General features: G+C 37.4%; 1 protein-coding gene across 2 annotated transcripts in view; it reads right to left on the reverse strand.

Annotated features, from left to right (window-relative positions):
- Positions 1-23159, reverse strand: part of fam184a (family with sequence similarity 184 member A) — a 210500-nt gene that overhangs the window by 7825 nt on the left and 179516 nt on the right. Inside the window, exons 18-21 of one of the 2 annotated variants that reach the window (XM_036147195.1) lie at positions 17943-18089; positions 9931-10048; positions 6789-6893; positions 3514-3770 (exon numbers count right to left, since the gene is read on the reverse strand). In XM_036147195.1, the coding sequence (XP_036003088.1) occupies positions 3514-3770; positions 6789-6893; positions 9931-10048; positions 17943-18089 (627 nt within the window). The remainder of the gene's footprint in view (positions 1-3513; positions 3771-6788; positions 6894-9930; positions 10049-17942; positions 18090-23159) is intronic. The other variant, XM_036147196.1, reaches the window with a different exon arrangement.

Here is a 23159-nt window from a genome sequence, read left to right on the forward strand (position 1 = left end):
GTCTATTTAAGGAGCGACGATGCAAGTTCAAATGTGCTGCAGCAGAAAGCAGTCATCGGTGGATCAGCTGTTCAGGCCTCGTTAGGAGGCAGAAAATAATCTCCAGTTTTGTTTCCCATTGATTGTTTGCTGAACCTCCTTGCTGAAGAGTTCAAACCGTGTCAAACACAGAGGATAAGTGGTCAAACCAGCTCTGAATAAAATGTGAGTGAGTCCATTTGGCTGCTCCCTGTGTCAGAGGTTGCTGCAGAGTCATTAACTTGATAGAAGTTTTTACACAGGATGGCCTTCCTGATGCAACTGGGAATCGAACCCAAATCCTTCGTTTCAAAGATGTGGATTTTGCCCACTGTAAATAAACTACAACTAAATTAACTTTATACAACCATGCGGGTCTCATGTCATATTTACAATGAACCAAAGTATAGTTATTTCATTATTACATTTAAATAATAATATACTTTTGTATAAATTAAATATTAAACTGTTAATATATTACCGGTACCATATTTGTTCCATTATACTGTCCCAAAATATACATGTTTTTTTTAAATGTTTAGCATTGAGATGCTATTACTTTGTATTTGTTTTAAAAAAACAAATTTGCTTTTTGAAAGATTTTTACAGGATGGTAAAAACAAACAAAATGTTTAAGATATTATACAAAACAATAAGCACCAACCATTCAAATGTAAGACATCACAGTTTTTCTTCTTAAATATATTCCTGTTTTGCAATCACTAAACTTTTATGTGCTACTCCTGATATGTTGTAAATGATGATTTGTAGTTAACTTTATTAATGAATTTCTGGTTTTCTTCTAGACTTTGGTATATAATGAAATCAACACCTGTTATGGAGGACAATACAGCCAAAAAGCCAATATTTGCCATGCTAAACAAAAATCCTAAAATCAAGTTAAACACACATAAATAACGGCATCAGCTTATGAAATTTTGGATAGGAGTTTATTTATCTAGCTATCGATCGATCGATAGATAGATCGATAGATAGATAGATAGATATGAATGGCATTTTGTTGTTTTTGTCCATTTTACTGCTAAAACATAACAACACAAATATGTGTTAGGTAGGGTTACATAAAATGCTAGAATCAAATGCATTAGCATTTTTTAAGGCTAAAAAATGTGCTAGTCTGTTCTTCATGCTAATGTGACACACCAGACAAAAACCTAACACTAGTGGCCGTCCAGCAAAATAATTATCAAATTGTATGACTCAATTAAACTTAGGTTTGTGTAATTAGAATTGGCAGCAATCATATATTAAAATATATGAAAAAAGTTTTCTTGTTTTTGATGTTCAGGGAAGTCCAGTATGCATGCATTAGCATGTTAGTATTAGCATGGTAGGCTAAGATTAGTAACCCTAGGGTTCATTTTAAAGCCAAAGGCAGTATAAAGCTACACTAGTTTCCTTGTGTTAACAAATGTAGAAAAACCAAAGCCTTCTGGATATTTGACACAGCTTCAGTCTTTGTACCTGTGTTAGCTTGTCTGTGTTTCATTCTCTTGAGCTACATCAAACAATAAGCCAAAACTTGTGGGTGCAGAGCAACATATTTGCAATAACTGTTTTTTTTAAATGCTAATTAAGTTTGTATTATTAACACAAGCAATATAAATATTAAACTGATAAAAACACTGATAAAAAACAGATACATTTTACTGTGGTTGACCGATATGATGCTAAAATATCAGCATCAACATGCTAATATTAGCAAAGCAGGGCTAACATAACGTGAGGTTATTTTTTTAAGGCCAAGAGCAGTTAAAAAGGTCTACTAGCTAGTGGCACTAACTTATGTAAATGAATAAATACAACAAATCAACAGCCGTGCTCATGTTCTGCACTAGTTTGGTATTTGTATATGTGTTAGCCTGTTCTGCATGCTACAGCGCTAAATCAAACTTAATAAAGTTCATTAGCACGCAAGTATTAGCATGAGGGCACGCATATTGTATATTCAAGGTTATTTTTAAGAAGAAGAGTAATGTGTACTCTCTAACAGTAGAGGGTTATCATATGTAAAATGAAATCAACAGTGTTATTTGTATTGTGCACTAATTTAGTATTTGTTAGCCTGTGCTGAATGCTACTAAGCTACGTCAGACAAAAGGCAAACAAACCCTTGTGGCTGTTGAGTTAAGCAGTAATAAAATCATATTTTCTGTAAATAATCTGTAACTTTTTGTTTCAATAATGTAAGAGTAATGTATTAAAACATTAAACATTTTTATGTAACATAATTTTTAAAAATTAATCATTAAGTTGTAGTAATTAAGCTTGTTGAATGGCAAAACTGCGATGACTAGTCATTTAATTTATTTATCTATCAAAACAAAATTTAAACACATTCAGCTGATAAAGTTACAGGATCACGGAGCAATCCGCAAACATTTGGGAAATAAAAAAGTACTATCTTTTATATAACATTAAAAAATATCTCAGGAGAATAAAGTGATAGAAGTTGAGGGAGAAAGTGGACGTAGCTGTACATTCAGAATAAAAGATTGTGTTTTATTATGACTTAATGATTATGGTAAAAACTGGAGCTTTCTCTTTTTCTTGCAAGTGTATCAGTAATTTAATGAAATTGCAAGAATAAATATGAATGTTTCAAAGCAATCCTGTTTTTTGTGTTAAACCTCATACTCTAACCAGTTTATTTTATTTATTTTATTTATTATTATTTATTTATTTATTATTATTATTTTTTATCAAAATAATGACTGGAAAAGCAAAGTTCAAAGTAACAATAAAATAAAAGGAACCAGTGAATTCTGGGTAAAACATGACAGATTATTTAAAGAACAGTATCTCCAGCGCAGTGCATCTGTCTGAACAAAGCTAAACCATTTTATCTTTAACCACCTTTTAATAAGTAGAGAATTACTCCTGTGGTGTTATACTAATTAGGGACATTTAATAAGCTGTTAAATGTATTTATGTAGCAAACGGTGCCACAAGAAGGCTTTATGAAACCCAGCAGACCAGTTCTGGATAATAAAAAGGTGTTTTAGCCAATAATGTTAATTATATTGGGGGGCTAACAATGCCCAACAAACTCTGTTAGAAACGTGTCTATTAAGTTAACAAAATATGAAAATGAGACAGTTTCTCTTTTATTGTCTTACAGAACTACAGAAGAAGATTAAATAAGGAACATTAAGTCTGCAAATCTGTCAAAATTGCTGTAAAATCCACCAAAAAAGGATGAAAAATATAGCTTCAAACAAGGAGACCAGCAAACTTTAAAAACAGCAACATTTAGGCTCTTAGTTAAGGTAACTTTAAAAAGAGCTCCACGTGAGTGCACAAAGTTTAAAAATATTCAAAATACTTTATTTCAAAACCAGGAACCAAGAGTTGAATTAAACATTCAAGGTTTAACTGAGCTTCAGCTCAAAACGTGCTTTAACCGGCACCAAAAGTTGCTGTTGGATGAGTTATGGTTGACGAGCTGCTGCCTGTCAGCAGAAACGGTCTCACCTCATGAACTTCTTGGGTTCGGTGGGAGGGGTCGGCGGGGCAAGAGGTTTGTTGGAGTTGAGCTCTAGGTGGTGGAGGGGGGAGTTGGGGATGGGATCTAGGCGGCTGGGCGGGGCTGGGGGAGGGGGCGGGGTCTGCGGCGGCTGCCCAGTCCCCATGCCCACCACACCCAAACCCATACCTGCTGCCTCCAGAGCCCTGAGATTAGGAGAGCTGCTGAATCTGCTGGCTGCTGCTTTCTCATTCTTTTTCTTTTGCTACACAGAAACAAAACAAGAAAAAGGAGGGGCACTGGGGTCAAAAAGGGAGCAAAAGGGAACTTTAAAGCAAAAATAATAGTAAAATGAAGAGGAGGGGGGAGGGTAGGAGGGCAAATGGAGCACAGGGAGAGCTCTAGAGGTGGTAGAAATCCAGCCGATGAGTGACAGGAAAGAGCAGCGGGCTAACTTGAGCCTAATAAATACTGATTGAAGCAGATAGAATGGATCAGTCTTGGAGACTGACAGTGTTAAAAGCAGCAGTCGCTCTGAGCAGAATGACAGTCAGGACGTGTCAAAGCAGGAAACATCTCACTCCCACAAAATGGCTTGGAAAGCAAAGGAAAGCTGGAATAAAAAGGTTAGGAGGACCAATCGAGACTGGGTGGAGGATTCACGCACACAGAGAAACGGAACAAAACCAACAAAAAGAGACGAAACACGTATAGCAATGTGTAGAGAAAATACACGCAACAACAAAAACAAACACTGGAAGTTATAAAACTTGTGCTGCTGTTGGCGTCTGAAAGTGAAGGTGGGAGTTTTTAAACACAGAGTTACCCAGGTGAGTACCCAGGCCACTTTCTCTTTCTTTAGCTCAGACCTTCTGTATTTAGCTGTATCTTTCTTTAACAACACCCCTAATGGATCAATTGCAACCATCAAACACGAGTACTCTGTTTTTTTATGTCAATAGAAAGTATACCTGGCTCAGTTATTTTATGTTTAGCTGTATCTTTCTTTAACAACACCCCTAATGGATCAATTGCAACCATCAAACAAGAGTACTCTGTTTTTAATGTCAATAGAAAGTATACCTGGCTCAGTTATTTTATGTTTAGCTGTTTCTTTCTTTAACAACACCCCTAATAGATCAATTGCAACCATCAAACACGAGTACTCTGTTTTTAATGTCAATAGAAAGTATACCTGGCTCAGTTATTTTATGTTTAGCTGTATCTTTCTTTAACAACACCCCTAATGGATCAATTTCAACCATCAAACACGAGTACTCTGTTTTTAATGTCAATAGAAAGTATACCTGGCTCAATTCTTTTATGTTTAGCTGTATCTTTCTTTAACAACACCCCTAATGGATCAGTTGCAACCATTAAACACTAGTACTCTGTTTTTTAAGGTCAATAGAAAGTATACCTGGCTCAATTATTTTATGTTTAGCTGCATCTTTCTTTAACAACACCCCTAATGGAACAATTGCAACCATCAAACATGTGTACTCTGTTTTTAATGTCAATAGAAAGTATACCTGGCTCAGTTCTTTTATGTTTAGCTGTTTATTTATTTAACAACACCCCTAATAGATCAATTGCAACCATCAAACAAGAGTACTCTGTTTTTAATGTCAATAGAAAGTATACTTGTCTCAGTTCTTTTATGTCTAGCTGTATCTTTGTCTTATTTTTGCTTTCCATAGAAAGTACTCCTGGCTCATGCTGCTGTGCTTAGTTGTGTGTCTGCCATTATCTCTCTGTATTCTCTTTGTTTTTTCCTCAAAAAACATGGGTGTCCGACTCCAGTCTTGAAAGCTCAGTGTCGCGGCCGTTTAAAAAGTGCTCCTGTTCTAACGCAGCTGATTTAACTTAACGACCCATTCACTGGATTCTGGCCTGAAGCAGGGGAACATGGTAAACATTCAGGACACTGGCCCTTGAGAACTGACTTTGGACACCACTACCACAGACGGTACTCCTTGTCCAGGGGTTCTGTGTTCAGCTGACGGAGCAGTTGCCTCCATAACCATGTTTACTCTATTTGCATTTACTTCCATAGAAAGCACTCCTGACACATTGCTTCTGTGTGTAGCTGCATCGCTTGTGCTAGACAGAACCATTGTTGAACATTTTGCCATACCTAACCATGTACGCTCTCTTGATTTTCTCTCTTGACAACAAGAAAATGAAAATAAATAATTCAAAATGGAAGAAATATTGTTTTCTGACATGTTTTTGACGTTTTTTTGTCACACGTCTATTGAAAGGTAGAGGACAATTGCCTCACGTAGCAAAAACAAAAAGGTAAAAACTGATTTTGCTGCATGTGCTCATCATGAAAACTTTAGTTACTATAACAAAAAAGGTTTTGATGTCATTTTCATAAACATGTTGTAAATTTTCTTGAGAAAAAAATCGAAAAGGTGTAAAGTGTATTTCTATTCAGCCCCCCTGATTCAATACTAGAACTACATCTTGTTGCGTTTACTGCTGCAGGTCCTTTGGGATCGGTATCTGCTGGCTTTGTAAACCCTGAAACATTTTTTTCCACTCTTCTTTGCAAAGTACGTAGCTTGAAGTTAATCAGCTCGAGTAGAAGATCGATTGGATTCAGGTCTGAACTTTAACTGGGCCATTTTAAGAAGAAGAAGTCTTTATTTGTCATTGCAATAGTACATTACAATTAAATTTGGCTTCTTCATTTAACCCATTGCTTAGGCAGCTATCACAGCACCTGGGGAGCAATCTGGGGTTAAAGGTCTTGCTCAGGGACCAACAGTGGCAGTCTGCATGCTGTTTTGATCCAAACCACTAAGCCATGTGTTTGGATCAAAACACATGGCCTAGTGTATTGATCTAACCCATTTCATTGCAGCATCTTTAGGGTCTTTGTCCTGCTGGAAGGTGAACCTCCACTCCAGTCTCAATTTTTTTCTGCAGCCGCCAACATGTGTTGCCCCGTTTTAACCTCCATCAAGCTCACGATCAACCCTGACTGCTTCCGAAAGGGCCACACAGATGCAGCAAAGTAAAAATGCTGAATCCAAATGCATGCCACAGCGTTTTTAAAATAAAAGCACTGAAATTTGTGGCTGTGATGTGAATAATAATTAAAAAAAAAAACGTGGAAAAAGTCAAGCAACAGAGAATTGCAAAAGAAAGCTGAATATAAACCCCCCCCCCCTGGCACTGAATGTGCTCCCTGACCTGCACATAAATCCTCTTTAGTTTGCAGGCAGAGACTGACAGGCTAATTGGTTCGGTTTTACAGGATGACAGGGCCTACCTTGATGAGTGGGTTGATGACTCCTACGTTAGGACTGGCGTTGAACACTTTGTTGAAGTTGGTCTCCCTGTTGACGAGTTCCAGCTGGTAGAACTTCTTATCGTCCTGGAAGAGAGAGACGACCGTTAGCTGACAGACGACTGCGCTGCAGAGGACTCATAGGAGGCTGAGCAGACATTAGCGACTGGTGTAAGGCAGAGTTTTAGAAGTAAGACTCAAACTTGGCTCGGCAGTTTTTCCTGCATTCGTAAAAAAAATCTGCAGACTCGTCAAACGGCCGCTTTCAGTCTAAACTTTTCACCTTTTGCACATTCTGGAGCTTCGGCACAATGCAACGGATACAAAAGTGTGCAGCAGCACCGCAGACTGTAAATAATGAACAGAGTTGTGAGGAACGAGGACATCTAGTTAGTAACAAACCTTACATTTTTATTCCACCTGCACTTCGCTTTCCTGTTTTTTCTTTTTTGTGTTAATATTTTTATTAGGAGGAAGAGAGAGATTACAAACATAATTTAAACTGTAATTGACACGGAATGCCATATCGAACATACATATATATGAATAGTAAAATAGTAAAAGGCATACAATTTAACTTAGCTCCTGTGGGTTTTTTTCCTTCGTTACAAAACTGAACAGGATACAATGTGTACAAAACTTAATAAAGAAACAAAAAAAGGGGGGGGGGGGTGGAAAGAAATAATATAAAGTAAAATAAATAAATAGCATAAAAATAAGTAAATAAACAAAATTAAAATTCAGGGTGGGTGTGGGTTAGGGTGCATCACCTAATCTAGGAGAGGGGACTGAAGAGAATGAAAGAGTGTCATGAAAGGGCGCCATAAGTTATAGAATTTAGCAGAGTTTCCTGTTTTTGAAACTTTAATCTCTTTGTGATTTGATTACTTTTGTAACTACTGGAAAAAGTTGAAATTGCTGTGTGTAAACTGCTTAAAAAAGTGAACTTCAGGCTTTGCGGGACTTTCAGGCAGAAATAAATGTGACGCCCTCTGAACCATCATTAGGGCTCAGGTCAGAAACCACGCAACCAAAGTTGCTTTAGAAAAACACACACAGGCATTTTGCCCAAATTAAAAGGTTTTTGAAGGTTAATTTAATCCACAATGTCTCATAAAAGAAAGATCTGCTCCTAAAATAATCGTGTCTCAATCCAAAGCTGTTTGGTCCACTTAAATGAGGTAATATACACGTATTTAAAAGACAATCACCACATAAATATGAGACATTTATGTAAGTAGCAGCGGTGTGTTTAACATGCAGACTGTGAATTATTTACTGTTTCCTGGAAGCAGGTGTTGATTCAGAAATACAAGTTAAACAATGTGTTGTATGCAATTTTACAAAATGTATAATTTATTCCTTTTTCTGGTGACGAGTGCCAGACATTTCTGTTATATTTTAAAAACAAATTGCTCCCACAGTTTGTAAAATGGAAGTGAGCACGGACCGGACCTTCCATGTGTTAAGATAACGTACAACCTGCAGGTAATCTTTCCTTTTATTAAGACAAAATAACCAGATCTAATGATTACCAAGAAAGGACAAGAGTTTCTTTTTCCTTCTGTCGAAGGTTAGCAAATATTACTTCACAAAAAATAAATGTATACTTTAATCCTTTAACTTTAAAACAAAAGGAGTAAAATATTTGTCTGATCTGCTGGACTTGATAGTGTTTTTGCATCGTTAAATAATTAGAGCCATTTGCTTTGTAAATAAGGTGCAGGGACACAGCAGAAAGAACCATAGCAGATTTAAGCCACAATACATTAAAAAAAGCTCCGGTACAGAAGCCACATTTAACTTGTAATTCATGACAAGAATTAGTGTTAAAAACCTAACCTTGGATCATCAGCAGCCGTTTTGTTCTCCTAGTTGCTAAGATCTCAAAGAACAGATAATTTTTAATAAAGCCAATAAGGAAACATTTAAGCAGCTTTGTAGAGATGACACTTTAACATCTCTGGGAGTCCGTTATGAAACTTAAACTGTAAGAGTTTCTGTGGATTATTAAGGCGGATCGGCATTTATAGCATACGACGTAGAGAGGAAACATGGAGAATGTAAAATAGTAACATTTGCATATTTTGCCACCAAACTTTGGCATACTTTCAGTATTGTTCAAAAATGGTAAAAATGTTCCTTTTATAAAGAAAAACTAACTTTCAAAATCTGTTCCAAGAGATCTTAACAGGTATTTTGGTATTTGAATGTTTCTTTTTCGTCCAGTTTGATTTTGATTTGCACCATTTGAATATACACTGCTTAAATAAACAAAGGGAGGGAGGTATGAAGGCCCCATGTCCACAGGTGGGGGTTATGCATACAGACACATGGAGGCCACACACGCTACTGAGCCTCATTTTGACTCGTTTTAAGGACATCACGTCAAAGCTGGATCCTGTAGTCTGTTTTTACACTTTAATTTTGAGTGTGGCTCCAAATCCAGACCTCCATGGGTTAATAGATTTGATTTCTATTGATCATTTTTGTGTGATTTTGTTGTCAGCACTTTCAAAAATGTAAAGAAGAAAGTATTTAATAAGAATGTTTCATTCATTCTGATCTAGGATGTTGTTATTGTAGTGTTCCCTTTATTTTTTTGAGCTATATATATATATATATATATATATATATATATATATATATATATATATATATATATATATATATATATATATACTCTTTTTCTATTAGTCTTCAGCGAATCAGGCGAACAAACGTTTTGCAGCGCTTTGTACCGGCCCAATGTTAAAGAAGAATGATTTATTCTTATGCTTTAATCGAGCTCAAACAAATATCAAGAAAACGGAGACACTCTGTACATCTTCCAGTAAGCAGGACTTCAGGTTTGCAAACATTGCAAATCTGAAGTTCATTGATCAGTTTCCAGCTTTACTGATCAAACCTATAAATCCGTAAAGTTTGAACGATAAACCTGGAAACCAAACAGTGAGCTCATAATAATAATAACAATAACAATAATAATAATAATAATAATAAGAATAATAAGAATAAACATAATAATAATAATAATGATAATAATAATAATAATAATAATAATAATAATAATAATAAATATGAGACGGTTTTCATTTCGTTAACCTGCTCATCGGTTTCTTACCACCAGCTTTTTGACCAGAGATTCTCTCTCTGTGACCATCTCCTTCAGCTCAGCGATGACCTGCAGGTCTTCAGGTCGACTCTCTCTGTTTCTGAACTTCTCCTCTGTTCCTTCCAAACTGCAAGAGAACAAAACAAATAAAAACACTAATAACTAATAAGTAATGCTACGAGTTATTTTCTTTCTCTTTCCAGAGCCTTTGATGAATAAAACTGGTATTTCTTTCTCTCCCATCTCTCTCCTCTCCTCATCACAAAAAAACATCAAAAGGCAGCATTTTCACATCAAAAGCACCTTTAGGCGATTACTCTACAGGTCATAATCAACATAACGTTGGAACGGAATTTCTGTAGAAGTCTTCTATTACATTAAATCCGTCATATACGGCTTGGTGACATTTTGGATGCAGCACTTTGATAAAAGCTGACATTAGGCGAGACATTTCCTCTTCAAACAAACATCCAGATGTACCTTCCGGTAAACATGGAAAAAAGGTGGCTTTATCTGTCTTACTTTATCTGCAGCACAGGAGTAATTCCAGCATAGCCACCGCTGGGGTTTGATTGACCCGGTTCGCAGCATTAAACATAACTGTCAGAGAAACTTCAACAGTGCATCGCATCCAACATGAGCCACAAAGCGAAAAGCACGGTTGTGACATTTATGCCACAGCGTGAAAATGCTGAGCAGTAAGAAGGCTTTTCTGTCCTGATGAACTCCGCTGGAGTCCAATGATCCAGACACACACTGATCTGCTGCTCCATTTAACCCAAAACTCCTTATGAGCTCGACTGGATCTCCGTTTTATCGTGTTTGTCGACCCATTTCAACCGCTGATGCAGACCAGCAGCCCTTGATGCTCAGAACCAGAACAAATCTCCCTCTGCTTGCTGTAAACGTCCAAACTCTGGTTCTCGGATCGATGCCGCGCCCAAACTAGCCCACTTGCAACCAGTCAGATTTAATAACTCTGGTGCATCAGCTACAAATATGCAATAAAGGATGACAACAACGCTTTATTTCTGCATTTAAAAGATGACAGCTGTTAGGATATTGGCTCGCTGCTCAGTTACTAGACATAAAACGCACATTTTATGTTTACGGATCAATTAAAGTCTTTAAGAATTAATTCAGTGGGATAATCGTATTTCATTTCAGTTTAATGCAGTTTTCTTACAAACATAAGTAGTGGTCTAGTGGTTAGACCAGGGCACAAATCCCTGGTTCGAATCCCCACTTAGCCTGAGTTATGGGTTAAATCCAGAGGACACATTTCACTGGATGCATGTTCCAATGACGAAATAAAGATTATTATTGTTATAAAAGTGCTGAGCAAGCAAACCCACAACATAAATGAAACAGACGTCCAGGTTAGGATAAAAAAATTCAAAAGGACTAATATTAATTAGGAAAGATATTAAATAGATATAAATACGATACGCCTAAAATCAAGAGAAATAAATAAAAAGTTAAAATATATACAAAAAAAAAACCCAACAACAAATGTACAATGAAGGCAGACGATTGTCTGAAAAGACACCAAAATGTTCCTGTTTTTATTCAGTAGCGTGCTAGAAATTCCCAGACTTTCACAGGTAATTTAGAGTGTTAACATTTCGGTGCGTTTTGACGCTGGAAAAAAGAAGCAAACACGTCGGCTTTAACACGTTCAAAAGACATGAAGCAACAATATCAACAACACCAATAAAGGTGAGATATTGTCTGTGAAGAGGTTTCAGCATAATGAACCAAATATCACCTACATTAAAACCTATTTTTTATCATTTAAAGGACCTATATGGCCCAGGATTGATCAGAGATTAATTTTGACCCATCAGATGAAACACAAATTTTCTTCTTCTGTTGTTTTTTCACATGGAGCGGTTCTCCAAAACAGACACTTTCCACTTAGACCTGTGGGTCGTCCTGGATTTCCCTTTATTTGTTATAAAATGTGATGTTCTGTGTATACAGTATATCAGCAAGCCCACAAATTTAATTATCTTTTATTTTTATCTCAGGCCTCACTAAAAACCTGCTCCTGAAATTATGCTGCAAACCATCAGTGTTACTCTGACCTGAAGCAGTTTCACCATTTAAATCGGGTTTTATGTTTGCACTTCCAGAAGAATATGCCCATAATTATGTAAATTACAGCCATAGCAGCAGCAGCAGCAGCAGCAGTGTTGGGTCATGCCAAGAAAATTTACCACAGATGCTATATTTACTCTGAGGATGTTGATGGGGAGGGAGCTGCATTGTGTTTTTGCAGACCTGGGGAAAGCAGGGTGCTGAAAAAGGAGCTTTGGTTTGTATGAGGAAGTCTGGAGTAGCAGAGTATTTTAGAGGGGTGCAGGACATGTATGAGAGCAGTAAGACAGCGGCGAGGTGTGCTGTAGGTGTGACAAGTGGGAAGTGGAACTGCATCAAGGATGCAGCTCTGAGCCCCTTTTTGTTTACTGTGGAGATAGACAGATTGACAAATGAGGTTAGACTAGAATCTCCTTAGTTGAAATAATCCGAAACGGGTCCAACTTAACACAACTTCAAGCATTCAGCATTCTGAGGTGAGCCTTTGCAGAACACAACCCTCCTTTAAAAACGGGACTGTTTTTCCATTTCTGATAACACATCTAGACTATATTTTAATTGTGATTTCTGTGTAAACGACTAGTAAAAGCAATAAAATGGTGTTATGACCCTGCCATTTCACTAGTAAGCAGAATGTTCTTTTAAACATACATACAAACACTCCCTGCTTAAAAAGGCACCACCACTCAGTCGCTCTACAACATATGCTAGGGCTTCCCTATACAGGCGGATTCTGTTTTTGTCTACACAACAACGGAAATATTCCATGCTAGAACTCGTTTTCAGAGAAAATGTTTTGGTCCAGACCTACAGTAAAAATGCAACTAAACTTTTCCAATTTCACCAAATAAGGGCCTCAATCTTCATCGGCGCAGACAGAAATCTGCATAGAGTGGCAAGAGATTGAGTAATATAATGGAGTCATTGCTACAGTATGTCCAATCTTTATGTCTAGAGAAAAACAGGACTGGAGAGTCACAGAAGGGATGACTGTGTTCTGCAGCTAAATTGCCTGAAGTGTTTCTAAAATCATGTTGTTGCGGGTCACTGTGTGAATGTCACTTCTCTGACACAGAGGCTGTTTTTCCTCAATATTGTCAGAACCTGGGAGTCTCTGTCATACTTAGATTCAAAAGGAAGGATGACTTTTTTTTGCTTGATAGGAAAAGAGTACACATTGCTCACCTCTGCAGTACTTGACGGGGATGTGTACACCAGCAGGTAATTAGAGCTATCTGCTGTGTGAATAGAGTGCAGAGATAGAGCAAAGAGTGATGGGGAGAAAACTGCTGAAAGCACATCTTAGTGAACTCAGGCTTATGTGTTTTTACTAGCAGCTTGAACTTCATCTGAATTTGCTATGGGCAAAATGAAACTGAGGCCAAATCTGGAGCAATTTTGCACATGAATGATATAATGTAAGCAAACCTTCCTGAGCCCGAGGAGCCAGTGGGAGCCTCGGTCACAAAAGGGCAGGAAGTCTGCTTAATCTGTGGGATTTACTACTTTTTCTAGTCTCAGCTTTGGTATATATGCAGACCATCAACCTGCTATTCTTCAACACGTCCTGCAGGCTGAAATCCCACTGCAAGGGTCCGCTGATAAGGAATCCTGCCCAAAAACGACTCAGCAAAGAAGCCAAGAAAGGTGCTGAAGAGGGGTTTCTGAAAGTTGTTCACTTTTTTGTGAAAGTGTGCCGTTTAACGAGGTGACATTTAATTTGAGGTGTTGGAACCTGCTGAAAGCCTAAAGGTACTGTAACCAATGAATCATTTATAGAGGAAAGATGTGTTTTATCTTTTTAACTTTCTGGTCTTGTGTTGTAATAACTTAACTTTTGCTGTATGCATGCAGTATTTGACCGAAAATAGGTTAACTTTTTATAAGATTACATGACTTTATGGAGTATTGTCAAGAGGAAGATGGGAGACACAAGACACTTTTAAAGGAGCCTGGGCTTCCATACCACCTCTGCAGATTGACAGGCTGATCGCCTCCATACTATGCCAAAAAAATCCCGTAATTCATGTAACAGTACATGGACACACTTTTCAGCCAGCCCACATTTTTGTATCAAAATATTTTCAATTGGATTTCTGTAATATTCAAATTTTCTCTGAAAATTATTTGTGTCATTATCTGTAATCAAAAGGATTAAAGATGACATTAGATGTATTTGGTGGAAATTATATGAAAACACGATAAAGATAAAAAAAACTATCCTTAAGCTTAAAAGCTTCTTTAAAACCAGTCAGAATAATACTCTAACCAAACCTGAAATAGCTAAATTTGAGGAAACAGTTTCCTGAAATAGTCAAAGTTAAGGTGCAACATCAGTCACTGTCTAACTCGCCTGAAAACTTAATGTGTGGAACGAGGATCTAACAGCAAACATGTCATAAGAGGACTGAGAACCAGCCTGTACCAGAATTCATTCAAAATCAACTAATAACTAATTTAGGTTCATACAGTATAAACTAATACTAATAAACTAAAACTAATACTAATACAGTACAAACGAAATAACAAATAAGCAATTTTGTCTATGGTTCTCCTGCAAGCTGAAAAAAATAATTGCTATATATTTTGGAAAAAGACCAACATGCACAACTGGATACATTGGGTGAAACAAATTCTCTAATCTCTACCTCTAGAAAAGGTTACATGATTTATGAAAGGGGAACTGACAACATTTGAAAAGGAATTAGTAAAGAAACTGAATGCAGCAGATATTAATGAAGGAGAATAAATAATGGTGTTAAATTACAAACCTGGCATTTTACTTTGTGGTTCTTTTTTTGTTTTGTGAACAAGTCAAATTTTAGAACTTAAGTGTTAATTTGAGTATAGATGAAGAAGTGCTACATCTGGGGGGAGACGTTTCTGTTGTGATTTAATCTCATGGTACTCCATGCAGATGTTGGTCTGCGCTAATGAAGATTGAGGCCTTTATTTGCTGAAATTGGAAAATTTTGTTTTGTTTTCCTGATTAGGTGTTTTGTGAGTTCTTTGACTCTACCGTGGCTTTCATCATCAGCAGGTTAATGGACCTTACTGGTTCCCTCTCTTCCCATTATGTGATTACTAACCTTTGTTTTCTCTCTGCAGAGCTACGAGTGATGTTCCTGGACCAGACCTCTGTTCAGTACGCCTATTCTCTTTAAATGCTTCTCCTGTGTTGTGGCTGAATTTCCAAGTACTCAATGTTTCATAAAATAATAATTAACAAGATAAAAAAGACTTCAGAAGAGGACCCGTTTTGACGCGAGAGACCATTTTCAAGATGCTTTCATTAATCAGGAGAAAACTGCAAGACTTCTGTAAAAAACTGGACATCTTCAAGAGATCCTCAAGATCTGTGTGGAGAAGATTAAAGACGTGCATTTAGGATGATCCAAGGCTGGAGAACCGTTTTCTTAAACAAAGAGCATAAAGAAACTTAATTCTCAGATGCTTCAAGATGTTTACAAGCAGTGATGCTTGGCTTGCAAACTGTTGCCTCAGGCTCACTTTTGCCTTACATTTTTTATCATTTTGAAGCTTGAAAATATAAAAAATACAAACAATTCTTGGATTCCAGCATTTAGGAAATGTAGACCAGTCTTTTAACAGACAAACTTTGATTATCTAGAAATGCTTAAAAGTGTGTTTTTGGGTTGATTAACGGTCAACCTAAAGTGAAGCCTGCAGGTATTTTGCCAAACTCCCACAGGATCCATTTAATGGACCCAGAGGAAAGATAAAATATCCCAATATGCATGAAATCTGATCAGTGCAGCAGCTTCAGTGGTCGTTTGTCAGGAGAAATGAGGAGAGAAGGAGGAGCTGAAGTCATTACAGTGATCAGATAGGAAGGGACTAAATCCATTAAGATAGATCTTTGCTGTGCTTAAATACATTAGTAAAACCAAACAAGCAAACAAACACAGAAAAGCATCTTTAAGAGTTAAATTAAAGTCAGAAAGATCAAGAATAAAAACAGCAGATCATTAAAACAAGCTGTTTCTGTTAGTAAGTTTTTCTATGTTGTAAATACTTTCGTTCAAGAAAAGTTGGAGCCTTTAACCCTAAATCAGAATAAATTAGGAAGAAATTAAACAGCTGGGAAAACAACAAGAAAATTTAAGAGTAAATCTGTGAGATGGGATATTTTCTTTAGGAGGGCGATATATTGCAGACAATCCGGTTTTTCAGGACACCAGCAGGTGGCGCTGTGCTGTCACTAGAAAAAGACTGAAAAGGAGGTCAGCTGGGATGAGGAGGTTGATTGCCTGTGAGCACACCACATTGTGTTTCTGTGACTTCTCTGTATTTCACTCTGCCGTTTTCATCCATCTTCCCTCTGACTTTCACTCTGACTCTCTTTATGAATTTGGTTCGGTCTGTTCGCCTCACGCTTTGACATCGCCGCCTCCCACCAGCAACAGACAACCTTCCACTTCCTCTCCTTTTGTCTTTCAGCATCCATCGTTTTCACTCCTGTAGCTTTTTATCTTCTGCAGAAAACCGGCTTCGGCTAATGACTGACCTCACCTTCACACACGTCTCCTTACTGGAACCAATGCGTATCCGTAAGCGTTTGCATAATCAAGAATATATATATATATATATATATATATATATATATATATATATATATATATATATATAAACTTTACAACAAAATCTCTAAGATTTACATTTGATGTAAATCTGCACATTAGTTTCCATCCCTGCTTGACATTCAGCTGTGGACGTTCATTCCAACTGGTCTGCGCCAAAATATTTACCACAGTAGAAACTTCTAGAGCAGGGGTGTCAAACTCATTTTGGTTTAGGGGCCGCATACAGCTTAATCTGATCTCAAGAGGGCCACACGAGTTAACTCATTGCAAGATTAAATAGAACTAATAAAAGTGGACTTGTTGATTTTTATATTAAGTTAATTTCACTTTTACACAATATATTATGAATAATCCTCAGCGTTTTTAAGAAAAGTATGTGCAATTTCAACAATACTTTTACTCAGTTAAACATTTACTTGTGCATTATGCATAAGAACTGATCACAGTGATTGTACAATGTTAAAAAACATTTATTCACATTTTTTGGAACTTAAAAACACTGTCCTGCATGATAAAATACATTAAACAGATAAAAATTAAGAAATGATTTGAATTTTTCCACACCTGAAGCTTAATCTGTTAATTAAAACACAGCGCCCCTTGTAGACAATATAGGAACTGCATATTTTCAATTAAATGAAGTACATGTTTTTTTCAATAATTGTTTTATCATTCTCTTCCTTTTATCTTGTCCACTTATGAAAGTCAAATCTGATGAGCTCTTTGTGGCATCTTATTGCCTCTCATTTTTTTTTTTTATATAATGATAATGTATTTAGCCACAGGGCCGGACTAAATTGTTCGGCGGGCCGGATCCGGCCCGCGGGCCGTATGTTTGACACCCCTGTTCTAGAGTAAGTAAAAATATAAAAGTTAATTTATGATGCATTTCAAAAGAGGTCAGGTTTTAAATATGTAAATTTGCAAAAACTACAGACTGGAATGAAGAAAAGCTGGACAGAAGAATAGAAAGATGACGAGATAGATAGATGGATGGAGGGAATATTCAACAAACACTTTTCCAGACTCATCCAGACCATTGAGGAAATCTGGAAGCTTAAGTTTTATTCACCATCATTTTCTACCATCTTTTCTCTTTTTTAAACCAGAGCAACAGCAGCTTTCATGACAACCAGGGACACCTCAGAGTGAGAAAAGACGCTTTAAACTCGAGCTGAAAATTACTGAACAGTTTCTCCGCATCTTTCCTTGAAGCAGCTTAAGGTCTGTAAGTAAACGGCGATAAAAAGCTGCTTTCTGCTCCCAGACCTGCAGCATCCCACAGGCATGGACTGTCAAACAGCCGTCAATACGTACAGAATCTGAAGGGCGGAGATCTTGTCTTTGAGCAGCTCCTGGGCTTTGTTGAAGTCCGACAGCATGTTCTGGGTCTCCCTGCTGTGGGCCGCGCTCAGCTCGGTCAGCTCCCTCTCGTGCCTCTTCGTCAGCTCCTGCTCGTGGGCCCTGAGGAGACAGAGGAGCGCAGAGCTGAGCGTCTCAGAGGATCGATGCAGCCGATCCGAGAACCGCGGCAGGCACGGATCAGCGAGTAGCTCACAGCCTCAGACGCAGAACTCTGGTTGGTTAAAATCGACCCGGTTTGGAAAGAAATTACCATCAGAACACAGCTTCCGTTCAGACTTAATAGAAATACACACAGTTATGATCACAAGTATTTATTTTATTTAGCAAAAAAATAGGGGAATAATTCATCATTAAATATCTGTTTCCTGTTAAATGAAATGCTAAACATTTGCTCAAAGTGTCAAAACTAGACAGTGAAACTACACTGCAAAAACGGACCTAGAAATAAGTAAAATATTCTTTAAAATTAATGTATTTGTCCTTGATTTGAGCAGGTAAATAAGATGATTTGCCAATGGAATAAGATGTTTGCACTTAAAATAGGAACAATTCATCTTCATCACCTTATTTCAAGTGCAGGATGTCTAAATATCTTATTTTAGGGGTCAAAATACTCATTCCATTGGCAGATAATCTTATTTACCTGCTCAAATCAAGGATAAATACACTAACTTTAAGAACATTTTACTTATTTTTAGATCCGTTTTTGCAGTGTACCAAAGGACTTGTGCACTGCAAAAGGGGAACTAAAAGTAAGAAAAATTTTCTTGAAATTTGTGTATTTGTCCTTGATTTGAGCAGCTAAATAAGACTATTGGCCAATGCAATGAGTATTTTGACCCCTAAAATAAGATATTTAGGAATCCTGCGCTTGAAATAAGATGAATTGTTCTTATTTTAAGTGCAAATAGTCTTATTTAGCTTTCATCTATGCTGAGAAAACCCCTGGGTTTTTCTCCTTTATTATAACCTCTTTAACTGTTCAAATCCTACAGACATGTTTAGAAGAGGCATTGACGTGTAAAAGCAGCTCTGCATGCAATCAAGTTTAATTATGATAAATAAATGATAACCATTTAGCTAAATATGATTTTGTATTTCTGCAAAATCCTGGACCTGTTGCCCCCGCGACCCAATCTAAGGTAAGCAGAAGACGTTGGATGGACGATTAACATCAGTTTGTGTTAATATTTGTGCAGGTCACCATCCCCCAAATAGGTCTTTTTTTTTATTCTTCAATGAACTAAAATAAGACGTAATAATAAAACAAAACAAATGTACAAAGGAAAAGCCTTCGGCACGTCAAAGGCTGGATTTTATTAAAAGAATCAAACAAATCCTGTCGAGTTGCATCATTTTACGGCACATCAGGCGAAGCAGGAAGGGGAAAAAAAATCTTCCTTTTCATGGAAGTCCAGCTCTAAATCACAGTGACGCTCGCAGTGGCTCAGGAAAAAAAAAAAAAAAAAACAGATTTCATTTTAATCTGTAAATGGCCAATGTTTTGCCTGAAGGCTTAATCAGGACACGCAGACGGCGAACGTCTCTCCGAGGAGAGGCAAAAACATAATTGATTGCTCTGCGGAGGAAGCGGGAGTGAGATTGGAGAGCGCCGGATTAATTCAGAAAACAAAACTGCACGCAAACAAACGAGGACTGTAATTAAGACGGAGAGAATACCAGGAACGGAAAATGAAAAAAAAAAAAAAAAAACTGCACCAAATTAAGAGTAAACGTGGTTAAGACGTGAGCGGTGACGTTTTAAATCATTTATTACACCAAATGAATTATGCTGAAAACTGATGAAGATGGAGAGACGCGTTCGGATGCTGGAAAATGGGAACAGAGGACGACGATGGTGAAACGAGGAGAAGAAGCAGGCTGATGATGAAAGCGAGCGGAGGGAGAGAAGGGATAATGGAGGGGAGGTGAGGATGTCTGTCTGCCTCTCACTCCGACTAGGCCGACTCTCCCCGAGGGGCGCACATCTTATCTCTCGCTGCTTCCTCTTTCTTTATTTATCAGTTTATTTTTATCTCCGTGACCAGAATCCAGACGAGGAGTTACGTAACAGGAGGAGAGGCCTGTGAGCGGGGCGGACACCACGGCGAATTAACCACGGATGATGGAGCAACAGGAGGCCGGCTGGGAAACAAGCGAAAACCTCTGGGCGCCTAAAACGTGGGCGGAGCCGTTTTAACGAGCAACTCCCGTTTTTTTTTTGCTTTTTACCCAAAGATGACTCTCACATTTCCGAATCAATGAGCTCCTGACATCAGCGGGGAGAGGGAGTGGGAGAGAGGCAGTGATTTGTCTGTTTTCCGGCGCTTTCATTTGGTTTATTTCCATCGGAGACAGACACCAGAAACGAGCGTCATCCAAATATAATCAGAGGAGTCCAAATTTAGCTCCGCATGTTGGTGGCAGATCCACCGCTGCTACGCCGTTTGGGTTCCTGGGTCCCGTTTCAGCTTCATCTTTTACACCAGCTACTGAAACATCAATTTTCCTCTGGGATTATTAAAGTATTTCTGATTCTGATTCTGATTCTAAACCAACAGATGAGTTGTGTAGATTACAGAAGGCTTTGCGCTGCAAAAACGGAGCTAGAAATACGTAAAATGTTCTTAAAATTAGGGTATTTGTCCCTGATTTGAGCAGGTAAATAAGATGATTAACCAATGGAATGAGATTTTTTCCACTTAAAATAGTAACAACTCGTCTCCATAATCTTATTTCAAGTGCAGGTTGTCTAAATATCTTATTTTAGGGGTCAAAATACTCATTCCATTGGCAGATAATTATTATTATTCCTTTATTTAACCAGGAAAAGTCCCATTGAGATTAACAATCTCTTTTTCAAGGGAGTCCTGGCCAAGATAGCGGCAAAAAATTACATTACAAAATACATTACAGTTCACAATAACATCTATCTAAATTACAATTTCATAAAACAGTTACAAACCATAGATCTCATTTCCAAACTTTTGAGCAATCGTTTAAAATGTCAAATCCTTCAACTTCCAGTCTTTCTAAAGATTGTTCCATGCTGTGGAGGCAGAGTACTGAAAAGCTGTCTTATTTACCTACTCAAATCAACGATAAATACACTAACTTTAAGAACATTTTACTTATTTTTCATCCGTTTTTGCAGTGTGAGGTGATGGGAGATGTTAAAAAATAAATCCTGAACTGTCTTTATTGAGTCTTTGCTCCACTCTTTTTTGAAATCAGACGGTGACCCAAAACAGAGCTTGATCCAATCTTTTTCCTACCAGTCCTCAGACTGACCAGACTTTACTACTAAACTACTCAGAATTAGCCACTTCCCGGTGAGCGGTTTAAGGATGGAGTCAGAGGAAGCAGAAAGGACGCAGGGAGGTTTTTAAAGGAAATAAAAACCCGACTGATCCATCCCTCCAACTGGAACCTCTATAATTGTCTGTCGACGTCCCGATTCTCACCAGCGGTGATGAGATATGGGTTCTGCCCAGAAGAAATTAGCTTCTTCAGTGTTTCAATTTAGCTCCTGCCTTATTTTTCAGTTTTTCCCTCTGCCAGAGGACGACCCCTCCGTACCCGGTGCGAGGATCTTTTGTCGAGTCGGATAATTGGTCAGCAAAATACCCCATAGCCGAATCCAGCCTCGTCTGAAGGTCTACCAGGAGAAGGTTCTGTTTAATCCTTCAGATCTTTCAACCACGTTCTATTATGCAGCTGGACATGACATTATGCACTGCAAAAACAGAACTAAAAATAAGTAAAATTTTCTTGAAATTAGTGTATTTGTCCTTGATTTGAGCAGGTAAATAAAATTATCTGCCAATGGAAAGAGTAATTTTACCCCAAAAATAAGATAATTAGATATAATGCACTTGAAATAAGTTGATGGAGATGACTTCTTCCTATTTTAAGTGCAAAAATCTTATTCCATTGGCAGATTATCTTATTTACCTACTCAAATAAAGGACAAATACACTAATTTCAGGAATATTTTAACTTATTTTAGTTCTGTTTTTGCAGTGTGATAAGGAGAAAAAGGTTAAACGCTCTAACAAATACTGTCTGATGTCCCCTCTGATCCTAAAAATAATGACTAATCAGGGCAGGAAGGCTATAAAATATGTTTTAAATACTTTTTAATTATGGTTATTAAAGAGAAACCGCTTTCAACATGATGAAGTTCGCTTAAATGTATGATTGTGGTTCTGTCAGTGGACGTAAAGGGAATATTAGTAAAGCTGTGGCGATTGATGGTCATTAAAATAAAAGGTAGAAAAACCCAATATAACCCTCTGCAGGATTAGAATTAGATTGCAATACAAAAATAGTTGCTTATTTATGATTCATTTTTGAGAAAAAGGTTGAAAAACGTAATTTTCGTTTAAAAACTAACAGCCACCTTGTTCAGTCATCCCTCAGTCCAGAGATCTGAAGATGGGCTGTCAGGTTATAGCAGCTGGTAAAGGTTTTTGTTTTCTGGCATCATGGGCTCTTTTTTTTTTTCCACAGTTAACCGATGGGAAGAGGGCAGAGAGGAGGGGAAGTCATTAAGAATCAAACCTGGGACTGATGGAGCTGAAATGCTGCAGAACAGATGCAGGATTGTTATAATTGCAACTAAAAAGAGCGAAGATCTCTGCAGGGATTGCACGCTTTTGATTGGTCAGTTTATATTTATATGTAACATCTTCAACTGTTCAAATCCCATAGACACACTGGGAAAAGAGTTTCATTTTGATTTTTGATAATCACTTAGTGAATAATTTTGTGCAAAATGTATATTAACAGTGAGTTTGGCATTTAAAAGCTTCATATGTTCAACCAATACGTTGCTATAGAGAATCACAGGGACAGGAGGAGTTAAGAGGAAGTCCAAACACCCAGAACCAAAGAAACAGGAAAGTCCGACTATTTTAACAGAAAATACGCTCAGGCTGGCAAAAGTCTCACTGTCCTTTAAAATCTTTCCTCTCAACAAGATTTACTGTCTTATAATTTCATTTAAGTTTTATTCTAGGCTTTATTAAACAGTGGCTAGCTTTTCTTAGCTGATGCTATAACTCATTGAACCTTTGACAAGATTAAAATCATATAAACACCGTATATTTCCTGATTTACAAACTTAAAAGCAAGGTATCTCAAAATGAAAGAGGATCTGGCGGTGAA

The sequence above is a fragment of the Fundulus heteroclitus genome, chromosome 15 (assembly GCF_011125445.2).
Source record: "Fundulus heteroclitus isolate FHET01 chromosome 15, MU-UCD_Fhet_4.1, whole genome shotgun sequence".
NCBI classification, from domain to species: Eukaryota; Metazoa; Chordata; class Actinopteri; order Cyprinodontiformes; family Fundulidae; genus Fundulus; species Fundulus heteroclitus.